The sequence below is a fragment of the Salmo salar genome, chromosome 15 (assembly GCF_965601325.2).
Source record: "Salmo salar chromosome 15, fSalSal1, whole genome shotgun sequence".
In the NCBI taxonomy this organism is placed as follows: Eukaryota; Metazoa; Chordata; class Actinopteri; order Salmoniformes; family Salmonidae; genus Salmo; species Salmo salar.
This window is the reverse complement of record NC_138305.1, coordinates 80,564,021-80,587,582: the sequence shown is the minus strand read 5'-3', so window position 1 is coordinate 80,587,582 and position 23,562 is coordinate 80,564,021. Positions and strand designations below refer to the sequence as shown.

At 44.8% G+C, this 23,562-nt stretch overlaps 2 protein-coding genes across 4 annotated transcripts; both read left to right on the top strand.

Moving 5' to 3' along the window:
* Positions 1-1,600: 1,600 nt before the first annotated feature.
* On the top strand, positions 1,601-11,166 carry dpm1 (dolichyl-phosphate mannosyltransferase subunit 1, catalytic). Its single transcript, XM_014145955.3, has 9 exons — positions 1,601-1,779; positions 2,458-2,557; positions 2,666-2,699; positions 2,798-2,874; positions 3,147-3,172; positions 3,336-3,431; positions 8,422-8,490; positions 10,144-10,258; positions 10,770-11,166. Exons 1-9 carry the CDS (start codon positions 1,649-1,651, stop codon positions 10,872-10,874), a joined length of 753 nt encoding a protein of 250 aa, XP_014001430.1. The 5' UTR covers positions 1,601-1,648; the 3' UTR covers positions 10,875-11,166.
* Positions 11,167-14,990: 3,824 nt separating this feature from the next.
* On the top strand, positions 14,991-22,599 carry adnpb (activity dependent neuroprotector homeobox b). 3 transcript variants are annotated; one of them, XM_014145957.3, is made up of 4 exons: positions 14,991-15,133; positions 17,851-17,966; positions 18,299-18,391; positions 18,528-22,599. In XM_014145957.3, exons 2-4 carry the CDS (start codon positions 17,859-17,861, stop codon positions 21,459-21,461), a joined length of 3,135 nt encoding a protein of 1,044 aa, XP_014001432.1. In that variant the 5' UTR covers positions 14,991-15,133; positions 17,851-17,858; the 3' UTR covers positions 21,462-22,599. The 3 variants fall into 3 exon arrangements, with proteins under 3 accessions (XP_014001432.1, XP_014001433.1, XP_014001431.1); XM_014145958.3 differs by lacking the exon at positions 14,991-15,133 and adding an exon at positions 15,167-15,607; XM_014145956.3 differs by lacking the exon at positions 14,991-15,133 and adding an exon at positions 15,167-15,687.
* Positions 22,600-23,562: the final 963 nt, after the last annotated feature.

The following is a 23,562-nucleotide window of genomic DNA, read 5'->3' as shown; positions in this document are numbered from 1 at the left end:
TTGTTGCAGCTCGTTCTAGCTGCAGCGAACTGAAAAGAGGAGCAACCCAGGGATGTGATTAGGTCATCTTTGGATTATGTGTGCTTTGTATATGGATCGGCAGCCAAAACAGTACTACAGTGCATGGAAAGGATACAGTCAAGGGCCCTGAGATTGTGTGTGTAGTGCCTTCAGGACAACACCTGTTGAGGCATTGCAGGTAGATAGTGGGGAACTGCCACTGAGGATAAAGCGGGACAAACATTAGCGTACTGGGCGAGGTAGAAAGGGAGTTCAGAAGGACATCCTGTGGTCACGTCAACTGGGGAATGCTGGGAGTGAGGAGGGGTTAAGCAGAGGGCACACGGGTGGACAATCTGGCAGAAGGTGGTAGAATATGGACTGGGGGAGAGATTGCATTGGAGAACATTCCTCCGTGGCTGTTCCAAAACAAATGTAGGTGTGGACATGATTGAGGGCAGGAGAGAATGGAGTAAGGACGTGAGATGGTGTTCGGAGAGATATATAGATAATCGGTTTTATTCGTTTTTAAGGCTATATACAGATGGTTGAAAGGATCCAGTCAGTGGAAGGGTGGGGGCAGGGGTGTATATTCCAGATTTCAATGTTAGAGTATGTAAGCGGTTAACTGGTTATGTGTCAGTGTATGCGGCCGAGTTGATGGCCATGATTATAGGTTTGAGATGGGTGGAGGAGGTGAAACCACTCAGAGTGATGATCTGCTCTGATTCGGCTGCAGTGTCGAGTAGTGTGAAGACGGGCAGGTCAGATAGGGGAGACTTGTTTGTGGAGATGATAGTGCTGTTGGAGAGGATGGAGTGGTGGCAAACGTTTGTAGGGTTCCCGCCCATGTGGGTGTGAAGTGTAATGAGAAGGTCGATGTGGTGGCTAAGAGTGCAGTGAGGAGAGAGGGGGTAGATATTCAGGTCAACTGGGCCGCAGGGAAGTCAAGTCCTTGATCCGGCCAAAAAGGCTCAGTCTTTGGCAAATGGAGTGGGATGCTGGTAGTAAGGGGAGGCAATGTTATTGCATGTCGATATCAGTGAGTAAAGGAAGAGGAGGGAGCATGGGATGTAAGCGAGAGGAAGTTGTGTGGAGTAGACTACGGTTTGGGCACACAGGTTTGAATGTCACGTTGTGGATGATAGGGAGACATGAAACAGGTCTGTGTGATGAGTGTTTAGTGGAGGAAACGGTGGACCATGTGTTCATATTTTGTGAATTGTATGACTTAGATGGGGAGAGATTGTGTGATAGGGTTAGAGAGGCTGGACGGGGTTGGGGTTTGGGTGGTGTAGTGGGGGGAGGGAAGTGGTGTCTAGGGCTCTATTTCACTTTCTTAGAGGAACATGACTAATGAAGATCATTTAATGTAGTTAGTCTGTGACTGGCCTCACACTCCGGTGGTGATGTATGCACATTGAACGTTGGATGCGATCTGCCAACCCAATGCCGAAGAAGAAGAAGAAGAAGAAGAAGAAGAAGAAGAAGAAGAAGAAATCCCGTACAGTCAAATATATTTATAACTACTGTATGTGGCGGCACCTAGTGGTATGTATAATATTAGGAACCAAATTTTGAAGAATTTGTTGCAGGGGTCAATATTTTACAACGCACCCGCATCCGGCTCAACAACATTCTAACCAACATGGCAAGCCGAAAAGGTTCACAGCAGAGCCGGGGAGGTGGTGATAAATACTCGGTGTTGTTGCCCACTTACAATGAACGAGAGAATCTACCGCTTATTGTGTGGCTATTGGTAAAATACTTCGGTGAAAGGTAGATCATTTCAGGTTATGTTGTCCAGAGTGTGTGACAAGATGTCAGTGATGAGCTGTCACTAAAATCAGATTTTCCAAGAGGGGACAGCCCTCATTGGGATAGTCAATGGCTTACTTTTGCAAACTGTTGCGGGTGAGTATAATTTGTGGAACATTCCAACAGGAATCTGTTCCAAAAACTTCTAAAGTATTAGGTTGCCAACAAACAACGCATCCAAAGTAGCATGATCAATTCACCTAGCTAACTAGTTGCCAAATACGCATCAACTCACCACGTAGCTTATTCCCTAATGTTTGTCCATAGGCTACCAGAGTGAGAACAGACATTTTTCGGGAATAAACGCGGTGAGTGAAAAACGTATTAAATAGCCCATTCCCTACCCGGTATCTTATTCTGCCGCTATACAACTTTGTATATACTAAGTTGATGGAACGTTCCACAAATTATACCCACCCATCTTTTGCTGTGATTACCAGCCGCTCATTGATTATTTCAGCTAATGACATACCCTCTGATTTGTGTGTGTGCCTATGTGTGTGTGTGTGTGTGCATATTTGAAAGACTGACTGAAATTCAAGCTGTAACTGGAACTATGATGGTGCTCATTGTTTTCATCCAATGTCAGATTAGCATTTGTTGTGTGATGGTTTGAAACGTCTTTTTACTTATTCACAGTGGATACGACTACGAGATTATTGTCATTGATGATGGAAGTCCAGATGGGACACTTGAGGTGGCAGAACAACTGCAGAAGATATACGGAGAGGACAAGATAGTAAGTGAATTTAATAGATGAGTTGTTATTTTTTTTATATACTTTAGCATTCACTGCTGGCATAGCAAGACACTAATTCACTCTCTGCTCTTTGTGGTTATTTTTCAGCTCCTTCGACCAAGAGCAAAGAAACTAGGGTTAGGTAAGTGTCACATACTCATTCATCGGAGTGAACACCGTGTTATTGAACACTATCTCAGGTACACATGTCAGGTAATGTCCTTTTAATTCTGCATTCAGGAACTGCCTACATCCATGGCATTAAACATGCCAGAGGGAACTATGTCTTCATAATGGATGCAGACCTCTCCCATCATGTGAGTGGATCTCCTGTATATCTGGACAATACAGTATCAGAGAAGCAGGTTGGGATAATGGCACCGGACCCTGTACATACAATAATAACAATTTAAAAATGTTTCCAAGAACAGGCTATTTTCTAGTCCCTTTTTCTAATCAGGAGGTTACTTGTGGTGTTACATTGCTTGGTTGGATATTTGTATCAAAATGCTTCATTGCCAGGATAATCTTTTATGGAATCCTTTGAATGCTTACATCCTAAAATACATAATTTTATCTTTCCTTGCAGCCTAAATTTATTCCAGAATTCATAAAGTAAGTCTATCTATTTTAATTCATCGCAAAATGTGAATGTGCATATTTTTGGGGAAAATGTAGAACATAGAATTCTGAATATAGTATTTCTGCTAGCAATCTACATCTCTACCATATGATCGTCTGTTACCAAGTATCTGATGTGAATGTGTTTGTCTCCAAGGAAACAGAGAGAAGGCGGGTATGACCTTGTGTCAGGCACCCGATACAGAGGAGATGGGGGCGTATACGGATGGGACCTGCGCAGGAAACTCATCAGGTGACTGCAGGGGCACACTCCCGTCTGCTACATCTACACTACCATTCAAAAGTTTGGGGTTACTTAGAAATGTCCTTGTTTTTGAAAGAAAAGCTACTTTTTTTGTCCATTTTGTTGTAAATGACTATTGTAGCTGGAAATGGCAGATTTTTAATGGAATATCTACATGGGCGTACAGAGGCCCATTATCAGCAACCATCAGTCCTGTGTTCCAATGGCACGTTGTGTTAGCTAATCCAAGTTTATAATTTTAAAGGCTAATTTATCATTAGAAAACCCTTTTACAATTATGTTAGCACAGCTGAAAACTGTTGTGCTGATTTAAAGAAGCAATAAAACTGGCCTTCTTTAGACTGGTTGAGTATCTGGAACATCAGCATTTGTGGGTTCGATTACAGGCTCAAAATGTCCAGAAACAAAGAACTTTCTTTTAAAACTCATCAGTCTATTCTTGTTCTGAGAAATGAATGCTATTCCATGTGAGAAATTGCCAAGAAACCTAAGATCTCGTACAACGCTGTGTACTACTCCCTTCACAGAACAGCGCAAACTGGCTCTAACTAGAATAGAAAGAGGAGTGGGAGGCCCCGGTGCACAACTGAGCAAGAGGACAAGTACATTAGAGTGTCCAGTTTGAGAAACAGATGCCTTACAAGTCCTCAACTGGCAGCTTTATTAAATAGTACCCGCAAAACACCAGTCTCAATGTCAACAGTGAAGAGGTGACTCCGGGATGCTGGCCTTCTAGGCAGAGTTGCAAAGAAAAAGCCATATCTCAGACTGGCCGATAAAAAGAAAAGATTAAGATGGGCAAAAGAACACAGACACTGGACAGAGGAACTCCGGCAAACAGGCAAAGCGTCAATACAGGGCTAAGATTGAATCGTACTACACCGGCTCCGACGCTTGTCTTATGTGGCAGGGCTTGCAAACTATTACAGACTACAAAGGGGAGCACAGCCGCGAGCTGCCCAGTGACACGAGCCTACCAGACGAGCTAAATCACTTCTATGCTCGCTTTGAGGCAAGCAACACTGAGGCATGCATGAGAGCATCAGCTGTTCCGGACGACTGTGTGATCACACTCTCCGTAGCCGATGTGAGTAAGATCTTTAAACAGGTAAACATTCACAAGGCTGAGGGGCCATTAGGATTACCAGTGTATGTGCTCCGGGCATGTGCTGACCAACTGGCAGGTGTCTTCACTGACATTTTCAACATGTCCCTGATTGAGTCTGTAATACCAACATGTTTCAAGCAGACCACCATAGTCCCTGTGCCCAAGAACACTAAGGCAACCTGCCTAAATGACTACAGACCCGTAGCACTTACGTCCACACCCATGTGGACCAAGTGCTTTGAAAGGCTGGTAATGGCTCACATCAACACCATTATCCCAGAAACCCTAGACGCACTCCAATTTGCATACCGCACCAACAGATCCACAAGTGATGCAATCTCTGTTGCTGTCCACACTGCCCTTTCCCACCTGGACAAAAGGAACACCTACGTGAGAATGCTATGCATTGACTACAGCTCAGCGTTCAACACCACAGTACCCTCAAAGCTCATCACTAAGCTAAGGATCCTGGGACTAAACACCTCCCTCTGCAACTGGATCTTGGACTTCCTGATGGGCCGCCCCCAGGTGGTCAGGGTAGGTAGCAACACATCTGCCATGCTGATCCTCAACACTGGAGCCTCTCAGGGGTGCGTGCTCAGTCCCCTCCTGTACTCCCTGTTCACCCACAACTGCGTGGCCAGGCACGACTCCAACACCATCATTAAGTTTGCAGACGACACAACAGTGGTAGGCCTGATCACTGACAACCATGAGACCGCCTATAGGGAGGAGGTCAGAGACCTGGCCGGGTGGTGCCGGAATAACAACCTATCCCTCAACGTAGCCAAGACTAAGGAGATGATTGTGGACTACAGGAAAAGGAAGACCAAGCACGCCCCCATTCTCATCAACGGGGCTGTAATGGAATAGGTTGAGAGCTTCAAGTTCCTTGGTGTCCACATCACCAACAAACTAGAATGGTCCAAACATACCAAGACAGTCATGAAGAGGGCACGACAAAGTCTATTCCCCCTCAGGAAACTAAAAACATTTGGCATGGGTCCTCAGATCCTCAAAAGGATCTACAGCTGCAACATTGAGAGCATCCTGACTGGTTGCATCACTGCCTGGTACGGCAACTGCTCGGCCTCCGACTGCAAGGCACTACAGAGAGTAATGCGTACGGCCCAGTACATCACTGTGGCTTAGCTGCCTGCCATCCAGGACCTCTACACCAGGCGGTGTCAGAGGAAGGCCCTGAAAATGATCAAAGACCCAAGCCACCCCAGTCAGACTGTTCTCTCTACTACCGCATGGCAAGCGGTACCGGAGTGCCAAGTCTAGGACCAAAATGCTTCTCAACAGTTTTTACCTCTAAGCCATAAGACTCCTGAACAGGTAACCAAATGGCTAACCGGACTATTTGCTTTGTGTGCCCCCCAACCCCTCTTACGCTGCTGCTACTCTCTGTTTATCATATATGCATAGTCACTTTAACTATACATTCATGTACATACTACCTCAATTAGCCCGACAAACCGGTGCCCCCCACATTGGCTACCCGGACTAACTGCATTGTGTCCCACCACCCGCCAACCCCTCTTTTATGCTATTGCTACTCTCTGTTTATCATATATGCATAGTCACTTTAACCATATCTACATGAACATACTACCTCAATCAGTTCGACTAACCGGCGCCTGTATATAGTCTCGCTACTGTTATTTTTCACTCTTTTTTTTTTTTTTACTGTTGTTTTTATTTCTTTACTTATCTATTGTTCACCTAGTACCTTTTTTAACTTAGAAATTGCACAGTTGGTTAGAGCCTGTAAGTAAGCATTTCACTGTAAGGTCTACACCTGTTGTATTCGGCGTATGTGACAAATAAACTTTGATTTGATAATCAAACCCACAAATGCTGATGCTCCAGATACTCAACCAGTCTAAAGAGGGCCAGATATTTTGTTTCTTTAATCAGCACAACAGTTTTCAGCTGTGCTAACATAATTGCAAAATGGTTTTCGAATGATAAATTAGCATTTTAAAATGATAAACTTGGATTAGCTAACACAACGTGCCATTGGAACACAGGAGTGATGGTTGCTGATAATGGGCCTCTGTACACCTATGTAGATATTCCATTCAGCCGTTTCCAGCTGCTATAGTCATTTACAACATTAACAATGTCTACAGTCGTGGCCAAAAGTTTTGAGAATGACAAAAATATTCATGTCCACAAAGTCTGCTGCTTCAGTGTCTTTAGATATTTTTGTCAGATGTTACTATGGAATACTGAAGTATAATTACAAGCATTTCATAAGTGTCAAAAGGCTTTTATTGACAATTACATGAAGTTGATGCAGAGAGTCAATATTTGCAGTGTTGACCCTTCTTTTTCAAGACCTCTGCAATCTGCCCTGGCATGCTGTCGATTAACTTCTGGGCCACATCCTGACTGATGGCAGCCCATTCTTGTATAATCAATGCTTGGAATTTGTCAGAATTTGTGGGGTTTTGTTTGTCTACCTGCCTCTTGAGGATTGACCACAAGATCTCAATAGGATTAAGGTCTGGGGAGTTTCCTGGCCATGGACCCAAAATATCGATGTTTTGTTCCCCGAGCCACTTAGTTATCACTTTTGCCTTATGGCAAGGTGCTCCATCATGGTGGAAAAGGCATTGTTCGTCACCAAACTGTTCCTGGATGGTTGGGAGAAGTTGCTCTCGGAGGATGTGTTGGTACCATTCTTTATTCATGGCTGTGATCTTAGGCAAAATTGTGAGTGAGCCCACTCCCTTGGCTGAGAAGCAACTCCACACATGAATGGTCTCAGGATGCTTTACTGTTGGCATGACACAGGACTGATAGTAGCGCTCACCTTGTCTTCTCCGGACAAGCTTTTTTCCGGATGCCCCAAACAATCGGAAAGGGGGTTCATCAGAGAAAAGGACTTTACCCCAGTCCTCAGCAGTCCAATTCCTGTACCTTTTGCAGAATATCAGTCTGTCCCTGATGTTTTCCTGGAGAGAAGTGGCTTCTTTGCTGCCCTTCTTGACACCAGGCCACCCTCCAAAAGTCTTTGCCTCACTGTGCGTGCAGATGCACTCACACCTGCCTGCTGCCATTCCTGAGCAAGCTCTGTACTGGTGGTGCCCCGATCGCGCAGCTCAATCAACTTTAGGAGACGGTCCTGGCGCTTGCTGGACTTTCTTGGGCGCCCTGAAGCCTTATTCACAACAATTGAACCGCTCTCCTTGAAGTTCTTGATGATCCGACAAATGGTTGATTTAGGTGCAATCTTACTGGCAGCAATATCCTTGCCTGTGAAGCCCTTTTTGTGCAAAGCAATGATTACGGCACGTGTTTCCTTGCAGGTAACCATGGTTGACAGAGGAAGAACAATGATTCTAAGCACCATCCTCCTTTTGAAGCTTCCAGTTTGTTATTCGAACTCAATCAGCATGACAGAGTGATCTCCAGCCTTGTCCTCGTCAACACTCACACCTGTGTTAACGAGAGAATCACTGACATGATGTCAGCTGGTCCTTTTGTGGCAGGGCTGGAATGCAGTGGAAAGGTTTTTGGGGGATTCAGTTAATTTGCATGGCAAGGAGGGACTTTGCAATTAATTGCAATTCATTTGATCACTCTTCATAACATTCTGGACTATATGCAAATTGCCATCATACAAACTGAGGCAGCAGACTTTGTGAAAATGTAATATTTGTGTCATTCTCAAAGCTTTTGGCCACGACTGTACACTGTATTTCTGATCAATTTGATATTATTTTAATGGACCAAAAATGTGCTTTTCTTTGAAAAACAAGGACATTAGTAGTGTAGGTTGTTGGCTGTCATTTATTCTGCTTATACAGAAGGCAAGTATTAAACTCTCATCTGTGTGTGTCCCTCCCTCTCTAACAGTCGGGGAGCGAACTATGTCACACAGGTGCTGCTGAGACCTGGGGCATCAGACCTGACTGGCAGCTTCAGGTAAGGGGCTAAATGTAAATAGGTGTGAAGAACAGCAGGCACAGTAATCACACCGACAGTTGAAGTCGGAAGTTTACATACACTTAGGTTGAAGTCATTAAAACTCGTTTTTCAACCACTCCACAAATTTCTTGTTAACAAACTATAGTTTTGGCAAGTCGGTTAGGACATCTACTTAGTGCATGACACAAGTAATATTTCCAACAATTGTTTACAGACAGATTATTTCACTTATAAGTCAATGTATCACAATACTAGTGGGTCAGAAGTTTACATACACTAAGTTGACTGTGCTTTTAAACAGCTTGGAAAACCCCAGAAAATGATGTTATGGCTTTAGAAGCTTCTGATAGGCTAATTGACATAGTTTGAGTCAAATGGAGGTGTACCTGTGGATGTATTTCAAGGCCTACCTTCAAACTCAGTGCCACTTTGCTTGACATCATGGAAAAATGAAAAGAAATCAGCCATGACCTCAGATAAACTGTTAGACCTCCACAAGTCTTGTTCATCCTTGGGAGCAATTTCCAAATGCCTGTAGGTACCATGTTCATCTGTACAAACAATAGTAAGCAAGTATAAAACACCATGGGACCACACAGCCGTCTTACCGCTAAGAGATTAACGTACTTTGGTGTGAAAAGTGCAAATCAATCCCACAACAACAGCAAAGGACCTTGTGAAGATGCTGGATGAAACAGGTACAAAAGTATCTATATCCACAGTGAAACGAGTCCTATATCGACATAACCTGAAAGGCCGCTCAGCAAGGAAGAAGCAACTGCTCCAAAACCGCCAGAAAAAAGCCAGACTATGGTTTGAAACTGCACATGGGGACAAAGATCGTAGGGGGAGGCTTCCAAGCCGAAGAAAACCATCCCAACCGTGAAGCACGGAGGTGGCAGCATCATGTTGTGGGGGTGCTTTGCTGCAGGAGGGACTGGTGCACCTCACATAATAGTTGGCATCATGAGGAGTGAAAATTATGTGGATATATTGAAGCAACATCTCAAGACATCAGTCAGGAAGTTTAAGCTCGGTCGCAAAGGAGTCTTCCAAATGGACAATGACCCCAAGCATACTTCCAAAGTTGTGGCAAAATGGCTTAAGGGAAATAAAGTCAAGGTATTGGAGTGGCCATCACAAAGCCCTGACCTCAATCCTATAGAAAATTTGTGGGCAGAACTGAAAAAGCTGTGCAAGCAAGGAGGCATACAAACCTGACTCCGTTACACCAGCTCTGTCAGGAGGAATGGGCCAAAATTCACCCAACTTATTGTGGGAAGCTTGTGGAAGGCTACCCAAAACGTTTGACCCAAGTTAAACAATTTAAAGGCTAATTGAGTGAATGTGAACTTCTGACCCACTGGGAATGTGATGAGAGAAATAAAAGCTGAAATAAATCATTCTCTCTACTATTATTCTGACATTCCACATTCTTAAAATAAAGTGGTGCTCCTAACTGACCTAAGACAGGGAATTTTTACTGGGATTAAATGTCAGGAATTGTGAAAAACTGAGTTTAAATGTATTTGGCCAAGGTGTATGTACATTTCTGACTTCAACTGTACTTACATACAGGTACATCTTCCTTTATCAGTGTGCCAGTTTGTGTTATCTCACTGTTTTGTTTTTTATGCATGGTGTTCTCAGGCTTTACAAGAAGGAGGTACTGGAGAGTCTGGTGGAGAGGTGTGTGTCCAAAGGCTACGTCTTTCAGATGGAGATGATTGTCCGTGCTAGACAGCTGAACTACACCATTGGAGAGGTGAGGCCTTTTAACCCTTTGTGTGTTTTTTGTGTTGTGGGTTTTGTGTAATTTTGTTTAGTTTCTTAATCATGAGATGTTTTATTTGTTTTTACTGTCGAGGACCACATTTGGACACAGTGTTTTAATTAATACTTTTAAGCGCTATCCTATGGGAATACATTATACATCTGTTGTATATGTTTTTACCCAAATAAATTAAGTTCTGTTTATCATGTCAATAGGTTGTATGTAGCTTAGTTAAAGAGACAGTTTTATCTACTTTCCCACAGCCTGATTAACTTGTGGATACCATTTTTATGTCTCTGCGTGCAGTTTGAAGGAAGTTGCTATCTAGTGTACAGTTGCTAACTAGCGTTAGCGCAATGACTGGAAGTATATGGGAACACTACCTCTAACTTTCTACATACTGGAGGCAGATACATAAAAATGGTATCCTGAAGTTCATCTGACTCTTCATTGCCAAAATCCAATCTATCCCTTAAACTATATTTTTCCTTCTTCCAAACAGGTTCCAATTTCGTTTGTGGATCGTGTTTATGGGGAGTCTAAACTGGGAGGAAATGAAATAGTGTCGTTCCTGAAAGGACTGCTTACTCTCTTCGCGACAACATGATTTATGATGCTCTAGGTTTGGACTCAGCACTGCTTTTTAGTTTTTCAGTCATGGCCTTTAGTGCAGTAATTAACCTACATCAAAATCAGTGGCGTAGGACGCACCCCCGCAGCCCACGCGAGGCGGGGGCCCCCAAGATTTAGGGAGCATCAAACCAACTTTTATTTTGGTTGGGGCACCCCTAAAACTCAGGGAGCCTCCCAGAAAGCAAATGAACACTTCATAAGCCCTGGCAAAATGTTTAGAATTACAGGAAATTTGCTTTAAAACGGCAACATTTTCTCTCACTCTCATGGCACAATGTATAGAATAGCATAAGATTAGCTATAAAAGTGCATATTTTTCTCTCAGCCCCATGGCAGAATGTGTAGAATTGAAGCAAATTTGCTTTAAAACAGCAACATTTTCTCTCAGGGGTGGGGGTGGGGGGGGGACCTCGCGAAATTCCAGTATGTCACTGATAAAAATGAGAGTAGGGGAAATGGACAGACTATGCTCCTTTCTATGAGTAGTTGATTATTGACAAGTCAAAGCACAGAAAGTAATACATTAAAATATTCAATCTTCACTGCCTCTGCTTCAGATGGATCTCCAATCATACATAAAGATGTTGAAGCATCAAGCTTCTTCCTATGTATTATTGTAGATTGATTAACTGCTTTCTGTTCATTACTTTCACATTTTGGTGGGTTTACACTACCGGTCAAAAGTTTTAGAACACCTACTGATTCAAGGGTTTTTCTACATTTTCCTATATTTTTCTCTCAACCAGCTTCACGAGGAATGCTTTTCCAACAGCCTTGAAGGAATTCCCACATATGCTGAGCACTTGTTGGCTGCTTTTCCTTCATTCTGCGGTCTAACTCATCCCAAACCTTCTCAATTGGGTTGAGGTTGGGTGATTGTGTATGCCAGATCATCTGATGCAGCACTCTCCTTGGTCAAATAGTCCTTACACAGTCTGGAAGTATGTTGGGTTATTGTCCTGTTGAAAAATAAATGATAGTCCCATTAAGCGCAAACCAGATGGGATGGCATATCGCTGCAGAATGCTGTGGTAGCCATTCTGGTTAAGTGTGCCTTGAATTCTAAATAAATCACTGACAGTGACACCAGCAAAGCACCATCACACCTCCTCCATGCTTCACAGTGGGAACCACACATGCGGAGGTCATCCATTCACATACTCTGCGTCTCACAAAGACAAGGCGGTTGGAACCAAAAATCTCTCTTGGACTCATCAGACCAAAGGACAGATTTCCATCGGTCTAATGTCCATTGTTTGTTTTTTTTGGCCCAAGCAAGTTTATTCTTCTTATTGGTGTCCTTTAGTAGTGGTTTCTTTGCAGCAATTCGACCATGAAGGCCTGATTCACGCAGTCTCCTCTGAACAGTTGATGTTGAGATGTGTCTGTTACTTGAACTCTGTGAAGCATTTATCTGGGCTGCAATCTGAGGTGCAGTTAACTCTAATGATCTTATCCTCTGCAGCAGAGGTCATTCTGGGTCTTCCTTTCCTGTGGCGGTCCTCATGAGAGCCAGTTTCATCATTGCGCTTGATGGTTTTTGCAGCTGCACTTGAAGAAACTTCAAAGTTCTTGAAATATTCCACATTGACTGACCTTAATGTCTTAAAGTAATGATGTACTGTCATTTCTCTTTGCTTATTTGAGCTGTTCTTGCTATAATATGGACTTGGTCTTTTACCAAATAGGGCTATCTTCTATATACCAACCCTACCTTGTCACAACACAACTGATTGTCTCAAACGCATTAAGAAGAAAATAAATTCCACAAATTAACGTTTAACAAGGCACACCTGTTAATTGAAATGCATTCCAGGTGACTACCTCATTAAGCTGGTTGAGAGAATGCCAAGCCTGTACAAAGCTGTCAAGGCAAAGGGTGGCTACTTTGAAGAATCTCAAATATAAAATATATTTTGATTTGTTTAACACTTCTTTGTCTACTACATGATTCCATATGTGTTATTTCATACTTTTGATGTCTTCGCTATTATTCTACAATGTAGAAAATAGTAAAAATAAAGAATAACCCTTGAATGAGCAGGTGTGTCCAAACTTTTGACTGGTACTGTATATATTTAAATATAAAATCATAATCACCAAAGTAGTGCACTGACCCTTTACTAGTCCTTAATTAGCAGACCGAGATAGCCATCTGTGGAGCCGTTGACAAATAAGTCTCCGGAAAAATATAACAGCACCCCTACCCCCAAACTACTTCCTTATGGTCAAAGGGTATGAATACTTTCTGAAGTCAATGTAATTCCGCTTTGATATTATGGGGTATTGTGTGTAGGCCAGTGACACAAAATCTCAATTTAATCCATTTAAATTCAGGCTGTAACACAACAAAGTGTGGGAAAGGTAAAGGGGTGTGAATACTTTCTGAAGGTAATGTATGTAAGTACAGCTGATAGACTCGAATGTACCCGACCACGGCTCTGCATAGCCTAGAGCAGTGGTCACCAACTGATCTCCATGGAATTCCTAGTCGATTACAAAACATTTCTGTTAATAAAACCCCAACGATAAAGCCTTGGTTCCTGTTTTGTATTGGGTTTTTTTGCACTGTTGGCAGTAGGTAGACTTGATTGAACAGCCCAAGTGCCAGGAAGGCAAAGTGTTCCCATTTTGAACCATTTCATGTGTCTGAAGGTAGAACTTCGCCTACCCAGTAAAGAGCAAATCAAGTGCAGTTATAGGCCTACCACTGGCCAATCACATAGCTCAGATCACTGTATCTACACAGTTTTCTCCATAGACTGAAAAATGAAGCCTTGAATGCACAGGAAAGTTGATGTGAGATTTCAAAACTTTTAAACAATGACTAGAGAGAGACTCGACCAATACAGCGAAGGGACAGTGTCGGTGATTCGGGTGAGAGGCAGCTTCACCGCTGCTCCCTCCCTTCCCTCAGACTGACCATCAGATGCAGGCCATCAGTCCAGAAATATAATTGCAAAATGGTCTGAAAAGAACAACATTGTAAGGGCAATTTAAGCATAGCCAATATGCATTGATTATGTATTGGGCCTATAGCCTACTACACATACCTCATTGCTTTGTAACTGTTTTTAATTGGTTAATATTGCATAGGCTTACGTTTTTTTAAGTCATGTTTGTAAAACAAATCTGAGCGTTAGGTCTCGGCTTGCATTTTGACTCAAAGTGCTCTCGCTTTGGATAAAAGCTTGATTTAGACAAGGTTGGTGACCACTTGCCTGTAACATATTTATTTTACACTAATAAGGTGAATGTATTGACATATAGAAGGCCTAGCCAGCATATAAAGACCTATTCATTAACCAGAAGAGCAACTTGGCTGATAAACATTTTTTTTGTCACTCAGGTCCAATTTGTTTTGTTTTACCTTTATTTAACTAGGCAAGTCAGTTAAGAACAAATTCTTATTTTCAATGATGGCCCAGTGGGTTAATTGCCTTGTTCAGGGGCAGAATGACAGATTTTGACCTTGTCAGCTCAGGGATTCGATCTTGCAACCTTTTGGTTACTAGTCTAATGCTCTAACCACTAGGCTACATGCCGCCCCAATGGGTCTGGTCTAGACCCAGACCCGTTTGGGTATGGGTCTAGGTCTGGTTGTCGTTGGGTCTGTTTGAGTCCGGGTCCCCCTTTTAAATAATGATCGGGTCTGTCCGGGTCTGATTGTCCTCAGGTCCGTTCGGGTCCGAACCCGAGAATACCTCTACTTGGAAGACAATACATGCACAGCAAGAAGCTGAGAGACCTCCAACGAGGCCATGTTATATTATCCATGTCATACTATCACCAATCAATTGAAATCCAGTATTCACATGATGAGGTCTCTCCATCCACCCCCACCCCAATCTCTCCAAGGGGCCCATGCTGAAATGGACAGAGAACAATATGCTCTCAGGCTTGGTAGCTGCCCAGTCTCTGAGGAAAGTAGTCCCGGTGAGTTAAGTGCCAGCATAGAACAGCGCCACCTACTGTTCTCATAGCACTCTGACATTGGGCAAGTGCAAAGGCACTGTGTTAGTACTGAGGCACTGTATACATCCGACCCTCTGCAGGGGAGGGCGCCAGTTGTAGCTAGTCCTAACGCATGCGTTCACGCTCAACTAGAGGGCGCCTCCTGTTGGTTCAATCTGGTAATTGCAGATCGAGCTTGTTTACCCCAATCCCCCAGGCATAGACTTTGACAGACGTTGAAGAACGACCGAGACCAAATTCTGAGGCCTGTCTTGCACGGTAAGAGGTTACATTTGATTACCACACAGTAATTTAGTTTTATAAGTCTCGACTCATTTTGATATCACAATTAGCTTTTTATGCTAATCAAACATATGTCACTTCCGCCCTTTCAATTGCGCCATTTTGGATAGGGCAGTTTATAGTCTAGGATGGGTGTATTGTCTTTATAGGGAAGAGATGGGTATGCATTATTATCAGTAAACAGTCACAGAGTTTACACAGTTTTGGATGAGGGGTAACTACGTCGTAATATTTAAAACAACGCTACTTTATCTTTTCCTGCAATGGGCATTTTCGATGTTTATCTAGCTAAATGAGTTCCAGCGGCACTTCATCCCCGGCATCCGAGAAGGATACTCTGTGTCGGATAGTGAGAGGAGTCGAGCTCCCTCACGGTGTGGTGTGACCGCTTGGAGAGTAGACGGCAAGGCGGTTATTCCCGGCTGCTTATTTGGAGGAATAGGAGGGAACGTGAGTGCCCAACGATTTATCTCACCGTTTCTCGTAATTGAAATCATTTACACCAACGGGACCACCGTATTTCAAACCAGGTAAACTCGTCACTCCGCTTTTCATACAACATCGCTAGCTAGGAGGGTTAACTACGATGATGCGTTGCCGCTATTCGTTCTTTGCTAAGGTCGGCGAACAATGTAGACTTAAGCTTTATGTCTTGATGATAACAAATTGAACAATATTACGTGGAGTGATATGATGCCGTATATCATAAGTTGTCGGTGACATTGTACCACTTTTGGCCAGCTAAACTTGGGCACCGAGTAACGCTCAAAATCAGCACCTACTGAAGAGCTCATGCGGAGCTCCTTTCTAGTACTCTCATGTAGCAGCTGCTAGCTCGCTGTGTTTTACTTGCGCTTCCCTTTGTGGTGGGTGACTAGATACTGCGAGGAAGCAATCAGCTATCGTTCTGGTAACAGTATTACCAAGTCAGACGTTATTAAGGTGTAGAACCATGAGGTATGATACACGTAGTAGCTAATCGTGTAAGAAATATTAGTATCCTCTTTCATTGGTCGACCAGATAGCCATATACGATATTCATCATTGACTTCAATCAAAGCCATCATTTAGCCAAATTGAAGGAGGGAGACGATAGCTCGTAACCTCCTCTAACGTCACTCCTAGTTAATAGACACATTTGACCTTTATCAAATGTAATGGTATTTCCCCCCCCCCCCCCCCCCCCCATTATTTAAAATATAACTGAACCGGGGTGTTATAATCTAGCTGGCAGCGAACTGGTACGTTAGTCAGACTCATTCAGCAACTTGCCTACAGCGTGTGTGTATAGGTGACAAGGAGTTGTGATCTGCAGGTCGCACATTTGATTTTGAATGTGGAAACACAAGTGACGTCAGATGGCTAAGTAGTCTCACCTCACGTTATTCACCTCACAATTATCATAATGGCTATCTGAAATAATGTTGCCAGCAACTTATATAAGGTGTCAACATGGTCTTCGAGGTTGGTTTTATGCTGGTACTCTATTGATTTAACCATATGTTCCCATGGTCCCTGTGTGAGGGCCATCAGGAGAAACAATGTGGTGGTCCTGATTTAACCTTAAGGTCATTTAGATAGGTGTTCTACTTAAATGCCAACTCCCTTCTTTTTGGTGTGTGTATGGTCATAGGTGACAATTTGCTAAAAGAGGATATGACTGATACAATCAACTTTTATTTTTGTAAACAATGTGAGTTTGGAGGATCTGATGGTGACCAGAGGGAATGTCGTCATTGATGCTTTGAGGACAGAACACACTTATAGATTTTAGGTAGTCTATATTTTACCCATTAGGCCTAATATAGACTATCTCCTTTTGTGCTATCCTCCTCTTCCTCTCCTCCTCTTCCTCTCACCTCAGCTGTAGAGAGTGGCTATTCTCTGCCAGCTACCCACCCAGCCCCCACTCCCCTCCCCCCAAAAATACACTGCAGACATATTGTAAATGTTGGGCTCTGCTGCTGACTCAATAGGAGGCGCCATTCCGTGATTGCAGAGAGGCTGCAAAAAGGGGGCAGGCAGAGCAATGGAAGCCTTACATAATGGAGGCAGAGCTGTCCTCTAGCGCCATCTACAAGCGATGGGAGAAAGCATAGGAGGGAGTAAGCCCAGCCAGCAAGGGAGTCAGACAGACAGACAGCCAGGCAGACGGCATTCAGCTCAGCAGCACTGTACCATAGTTGCATCTTAAGGAACATACAACTAGAGCTATGACATCACTGGATAGGTGAAGAGTGTTTGGTCTCATGCTGCTTGTCACTAAAGCATCTTGTCCTATCTGACCTTTGACCTGAGTAGAGAATCCATTCTGCAGTGTTTTGATTGTTTAGCGTTGACTGGAATATATAACAAACCAATCAGTCCAGACAGACATAAAGATGGTGGTAGGATCATTATGGATAGACATGATGAGTAATGCCGCTGAGGAAAATGATTGATGGTTTTATGACGAAAGGTGGCTAACAGACAGCTAGTTCTCTTGTAGCACATAGGTGCACTAGTCACTCCAGTGATTATGTTAATGTCACTCTAGTGTAATTCTTTGGGATGTGTGTTTCGTTCACCCTGGGTAACACTAAGGTTTTTGTGTTGGGTCTGCGGAACTCTGCTCTCTACAACAATGCTTTGTACATATGTTGACCTACCTGACCTCACCTATTAGTCACACCTGTGTCCCTCCCTTCTCCAAGTGGCCAGCATGTTCCAGCTCCCGGTCAACAACCTGGGCAGCTTACGGAAAGCCAGAAGAAATGTCAAGCGGGTTCTGGGAGACATCGGCCTGGAGTTTTGTAAAGACCATATTGAGGTGAGCAGCACATGGAGTTCACTATTATCTGTGAATGAGCATCATGCCTTTGACCACACTGTTTTTTCAAACTTTAAGAAATAATAGCTCATTCATGAATAGCTCATTAAACAATCAGTCATTGTTTCAGCCATCAACACAGGAGTTGTCAAATGTCTCACGTTTATGATGTCCATCACTTTGTCAGTTTGTTATATTAAGCCCAGTCCACAACCATAATAACTTTCCCAAAGGGTGTGGCCTTTAAAACCCCTCCTAGCAAATCACCTCTATCTGACTTGGTTTTTATTGATGTATATATTAATTGTGATTATGTCATTCTCTCCCCTTAGGACTACAAAGACTATGTCCCTAATGAGTTCTACATCAAGCACACCACCTGGGATGATGTGTGTATGTGGGATCCTTCACTGACCAAAGCTCAGGTGAGTGGCTCACTGGAACCCACTGTTCATTGTATTGTTATTGTGTCTGCTTATTTTCAATAAACAATGCATTTACATTTGATTAACATCAACAACTGACTTGCCACTGTCGTCTTATTTTCCCCTTGTCTCCCAGGACTACAGATCAAAGCCTTTCTGTTGTTCCGGCTGCCCCTTCTCTTCCAAGTTCTTCTCGGCGTACAAGAGCCACTTCCGCAATGTCCACAGCGAGGACTTCGAGAGCCGCATCTTGCTTAACTGCCCCTACTGCACCTACAATGGGAACAAGAAGACCCTGGAGACGCACATCAAGCTGTTCCACATGCCCAACAACGTGGTGCGACAGGGTCCCGGAGGCATGCAGGGGCTAAAGGATGGCATGCAGCTGGGCAAGAGGCCTGGAGAGAGCATCGAGCAGGCGGTGTACTACTGCAAGAAGTGCACCTACAGGGACCCGCTTTACAACGTGGTGCGCAAGCACATCTACAGAGAACACTTTCAGCATGTGGCCGCACCCTACCTGATTAAGCCTGAGGAAAAGACCACACCTAACGGTGCTGCAGCAGGTGCGGGCACAGGGAACACAGACAGCAGCAGCAACACCAATGTCAATGCTAACAGCAACACCATCCACTGCAAGCGCTGCCTCTTTGTGCTACGTACCTATGAGGCACTCGTGCAGCATGTTATTGAGGACCACGAGCGCATTGGTTACCAGGTGACTGCCATGATTGGTCACACAAACGTGGTGGTGCCACGGGTCAAGCCTGTCATCATGGTATCCCCCAAGCCGGGAGAAAAGACTGTCATTGGTGTAGGACCCAAAGGTCAGCTGGTGACCACCACTGTGGGGGGAGTCCGCTCCCTTCCCACCCAGCAGCTCAGCAGGATCGTCATCCCAAAGCCAGGCCTAAGCTCAACGGGACTCCTGTCTGGGTCTCACCTGAAGCAGGGGGCTTTTGGGTTAAAGAGTGGGACCACTCAGTCCTTCTCTATAGGTGGGCAGCAGGTGAGAATCACTCTACCTGGCAATGCACAGGTCTCTGTGCCCCAGCATTCGCAGGCTGCCAAACAGAACCTCCCTGGTGGCTTGCGGAGCCCCATAGTGGTGAGTTCCTCCTCGTCTACACTCAAGCCCACCCAGCTGAACTCCCGGGTCCAGGCAGCTGCCACCACGGTGGCCTCAGTCACAGCCAAGGGGAAGGGGGGCACTTCAGTCCTGGGCACATCTTACACCCAGAAGTGGAAGATCTGCACTATCTGCAACGAGCTGTTCCCTGAGAATGTGTACAGCTCGCACTTTGAGAAGGAGCACAAGGCGGAGAAGGTCCCTGCAGTAGCCAACTACATCATGAAGATCCACAACTTCACCAGCAAGTGTCTGTACTGCAACCGCTACCTGCCCAGTGACACTCTCCTCAACCACATGCTGATCCACGGCCTGTCCTGCCCGCACTGCCGCGCCACCTTCAACGACGTGGAGAAAATTGTGGCACACATGCGACAGTCCCACCCGGACGAGACGGTGGGGCCCCGCACTGACTCCCCTCTGACTTTTGACCTCACTCTGCAGCAGGGCAACCCCAAGAATGTCCAGCTGATTGTCACCACCTACAACATGAGAGACGCACCAGAGGAGTCAGTGGCCTTCCATGCCCAGAGTGCCTCCTCTTCCACACAAACTGGCAAGAGGACAGTGCCCAGCCAACCCCCAAAGATGCCCTCTGAATCCGAAGATGGTTCGCCTCCCAAGAGTGCACCTCAGGCGGCCGTGCCGTACAAGAAAGACGTGGGCAAGACTCTGTGCCCGCTGTGCTTCTCCATCCTCAAGGGCCCCATCTCTGATGCACTGGCACACCACTTGAGAGAGAGGCACCAGGTCATCCAAACAGTGCACCCAGTGGAGAAAAAACTCACCTACAAATGTATCCACTGCTTGGGTGTGTACACAAGCAACATGACTGCCTCCACCATCACACTGCACCTAGTGCACTGCCGTGGTGTGGGAAAGACCCAGAACGGGCAAGACAGCAGGCCTGCGCCCTCCCCCAGGGTCTCCCAGGCTCAGGGCACTGCCCTCAAACGGGCTGGCTTTGAGAACTGTGACCCTAACGACCCAAAGCGCCGTAAGCTGGCGCCTGGAGAGCATGAGGGCTCTGCGGCTTTTGTAGAGAACCCAGACGATCCTGTCAACCTGGTCCTTGACCCCAAAGGCCACGAGGATGAGTCGTACGAGGCGCGGAAAGCCTTCCTGACGCAGTACTTCAACCGTGAACCCTACCCAATGCGTAGGGAGGTGGAGAAGCTAGCCGCCAGTCTGTGGTTGTGGAAGTCTGACATCTCCAGCCACTTCACCAACCGCAGGAGGATATGCACGCGGGACTGTGAGACCCAGAAGGCCAAGGTGTTGCTGGGCTTCAACATGCGGGAGGTCAGTCGGCTCAGTCACGAACTGACCTTTGACCCTGAGTGCTTGTCTGAGGGCAAAGAAAGTGGAGAGGCAGTAGAGAGGCGGACGTCTAGGACGTGTATCGGGCGGTCTGAGCAGGCCATCCTGCGCATAGAGGAGAGAGCTGCGGCTAACGATGGTACTACACACCAGGAGGGTACGCCAACAGGGTCTGACAGTGGGGCCAGTGCCACCACCCAGCCCAACGGTGGTGCCAAGAGTGACCAAAACAAGATAATCGAAAGCACCTTAAAACAGAGAGGGCCTCAGTATCTCTCAGAACCCATCGCTATTGACTCAGACAGCAATGAGGATGAAACGGATGATGGTGACGAAGAGGATGATGAAACAGGAGTAGTAGAACTGAATTCCACGGGTAATGACAGGCTGGCTGCAGAGGGAGAGGTATTAGGGACAGGAGCCCACTCCAGCTCAGACCTAGAGGATATGGAGGATGGGTCAGAGGAGGAGGATGAGGAGGAAGAAGAGGGTCATGTTGAGAATGGATATGGCTCCTCGGCGTTGCCGGAGAGACAGGTTAAAGGGAAGGAAGCTATTGCCAAACTGGGACACTCGGAAAGTGGAAAAACAAGTGTCCAACTCGGCAAGCAGCAGGTCTGACTAATGGACACACACACAGGCACACATAAACAAATAACACGCACACAGATAAGTTACTAACATGTGATCCATGCCAACAACTCTGCCTCACCAGAACTCTAGAGCTGGAAATGGTCAATGGTGACATGAGGGACCACGAGGGGAGAGTGTTAAGGAGAGCTTCTTCCCTTTTCACTTCAACAAGCCATCCAATGGCGTTTGGTCAAGTCAAAAGCCAATTGAAGCTGCTCTGCAGTGAGAAGTAGTTAGGAGAGACATAAGATTTGTGAACAAAGATTCAACTTTTCCTCCAGGGGGAAAAAAAAGAAACACTGAAGATGCACCAAACGATAGGAAATGGGTTGCCTTCTATTTACTTTACTACAAAATTCAAATAAGTACTTATTCTTGTCCAATTGGCCACAAGTTACAGTGTGGCAAAAACATTTGAGTCATTACAAGTTACTAGGTTTGAAGTAAAACTAGACTATCCCAAATGTTTCATTTAGTCATGCAGGAATAGCTCATGTATATTTGTACAGTCTTTTAGACATGTTTGGAGAGAAGTTGCTGTAGATGTACTCGTACAATATTAGCTATTCTTTCTGTATACAAGCTAGCCTCTTATGTTCTACATTGGTTCGCTAGACGATAGATGTCGCTTTGGTGGCTGGTATTTTCTGTATGTTTTTGTTTATTTTTTTAATAAAACCATTACATTTTTGCTAAATAATATATCTATATATAAATGCAAATTTAAATGAACATAATCGATTGCTTTAGTTTTTCGGTCTTTGCTGACGATTGATTGATTGTACTTTTTTATTTGCAGTATAACTTTGGTTCTATTAAAGAAACTGTTTCTCATATCTTTATCCTCCCACTTGGTTAGAGTAAAGGGGCATTTCAACTGTTCTCTGTAGCTCAGTGTTTTGTAGTCTAGATTGTACTTGCTTTGTCTCTTTTCATGTACCTACCTTTTTACTTATTCCCCCCCCTCCCCCCGAGAATGGATGTTTGCTGTCGCCTGTGAAACTGAGAGAGCATTTGCTATTAATTACTTTTCTGTGGGTTTTAATTTGTGATCTTCAATTTGTGTATTTGTTTTTGTTTTACATTTTTCACTTATGAACAATAAAGTGCTATATTGTGCTTCTCACAGTTCTCCTAATCTTGCCTTTTTTCCCCCCCATTTCCTTTGTCTTATTCTCTTTCATGTGACACACCCCTTCATGTGACACACCCCTTTATGGACACTATGTACTGTTGTTTCAAGAAGTAGCACCATAAGTTAGGTGTTCCAAATGAAACTCACAAACAGTCACTGGTGGTGACATCCTGTTATCGCAGGTATTTATAGAGAATCCTAAACAAGGTTTAGGTCTGTAATATATGGGGTTCCAATGCTTTGTGAATTGTTTTATTTGGCTATGAGCTATGCTAGTCTGTGAAAGTGACTGGAGAATGATGTATCTGAACTAAATGCACCCAATGGTGAGATGTTGATGAGAAGTCAACAGTTGGGCTCAGAAGAGAATGAATGTATTAGGCTAACCCATTGGTGAGGCGCACCAATGTGTATCAATCAGGTGCCAAACCAAAACACAATGACTGAATCCTATTGACTACCTTTGTTTGATTGTGTTGTCAGGATCATTTATAGATGAGGAAATCATTATGTTACAAATGCGGGGGTGTATTGTGCTTATGTTCCATACCATAGACAGGCTGACAGTCACTTGCCTCCTGGTAGGAAGGATATAAAATGGAGCGAAATTGCCCCTCTAAAGAGAGAGAGCACCCTCTCCCTTGCTGGCTTGCTCAGTGTTGCTATGCTGGTATGAGGAGCAGCAGGGAGGGAGGGAGGGAGTGGCAGGGGGAGGTTGAAGGGAGGCGGGGGAGGCTGGAAGAGAGGCCTAGCAGACTGGGGGACGTGGAGGCCTCATCTGCAGTGCTGTGAGCAGCAGGAGCGCTAAGCAGATTGAGGGGGAAGGGAGACTGAGCGAGAGAGGGGGGAGGAAGGGAGACTAAGCGAGAGAGGGGGAGGAGGCGAGGGGGGAGGGGAGCAAGGGAGGCAGACAGGCAGGCGAGGGGGGAAGGGAAGGATGTGAGAAAGGGAGGG

Bases quoted from the DNA above. Each gene is read 5' to 3' on its own strand.
- dpm1 (XM_014145955.3), top strand. From the start codon at position 1,649: ATGGCAAGCCGAAAAGGTTCACAGCAGAGCCGGGGAGGTGGTGATAAA. The intron at 3,173-3,335 runs GTAAGTCTATCT...TTTGTCTCCAAG, and splicing joins TTTATTCCAGAATTCATAAA to GAAACAGAGAGAAGGCGGGT. The intron at 8,491-10,143 runs GTAAGGGGCTAA...TGGTGTTCTCAG, and splicing joins GACCTGACTGGCAGCTTCAG to GCTTTACAAGAAGGAGGTAC.
- adnpb (XM_014145957.3), top strand. From the start codon at position 17,859: ATGTTCCAGCTCCCGGTCAACAACCTGGGCAGCTTACGGAAAGCCAGA. The intron at 17,967-18,298 runs GTGAGCAGCACA...CTCTCCCCTTAG, and splicing joins TTTGTAAAGACCATATTGAG to GACTACAAAGACTATGTCCC. The intron at 18,392-18,527 runs GTGAGTGGCTCA...CTTGTCTCCCAG, and splicing joins CTTCACTGACCAAAGCTCAG to GACTACAGATCAAAGCCTTT.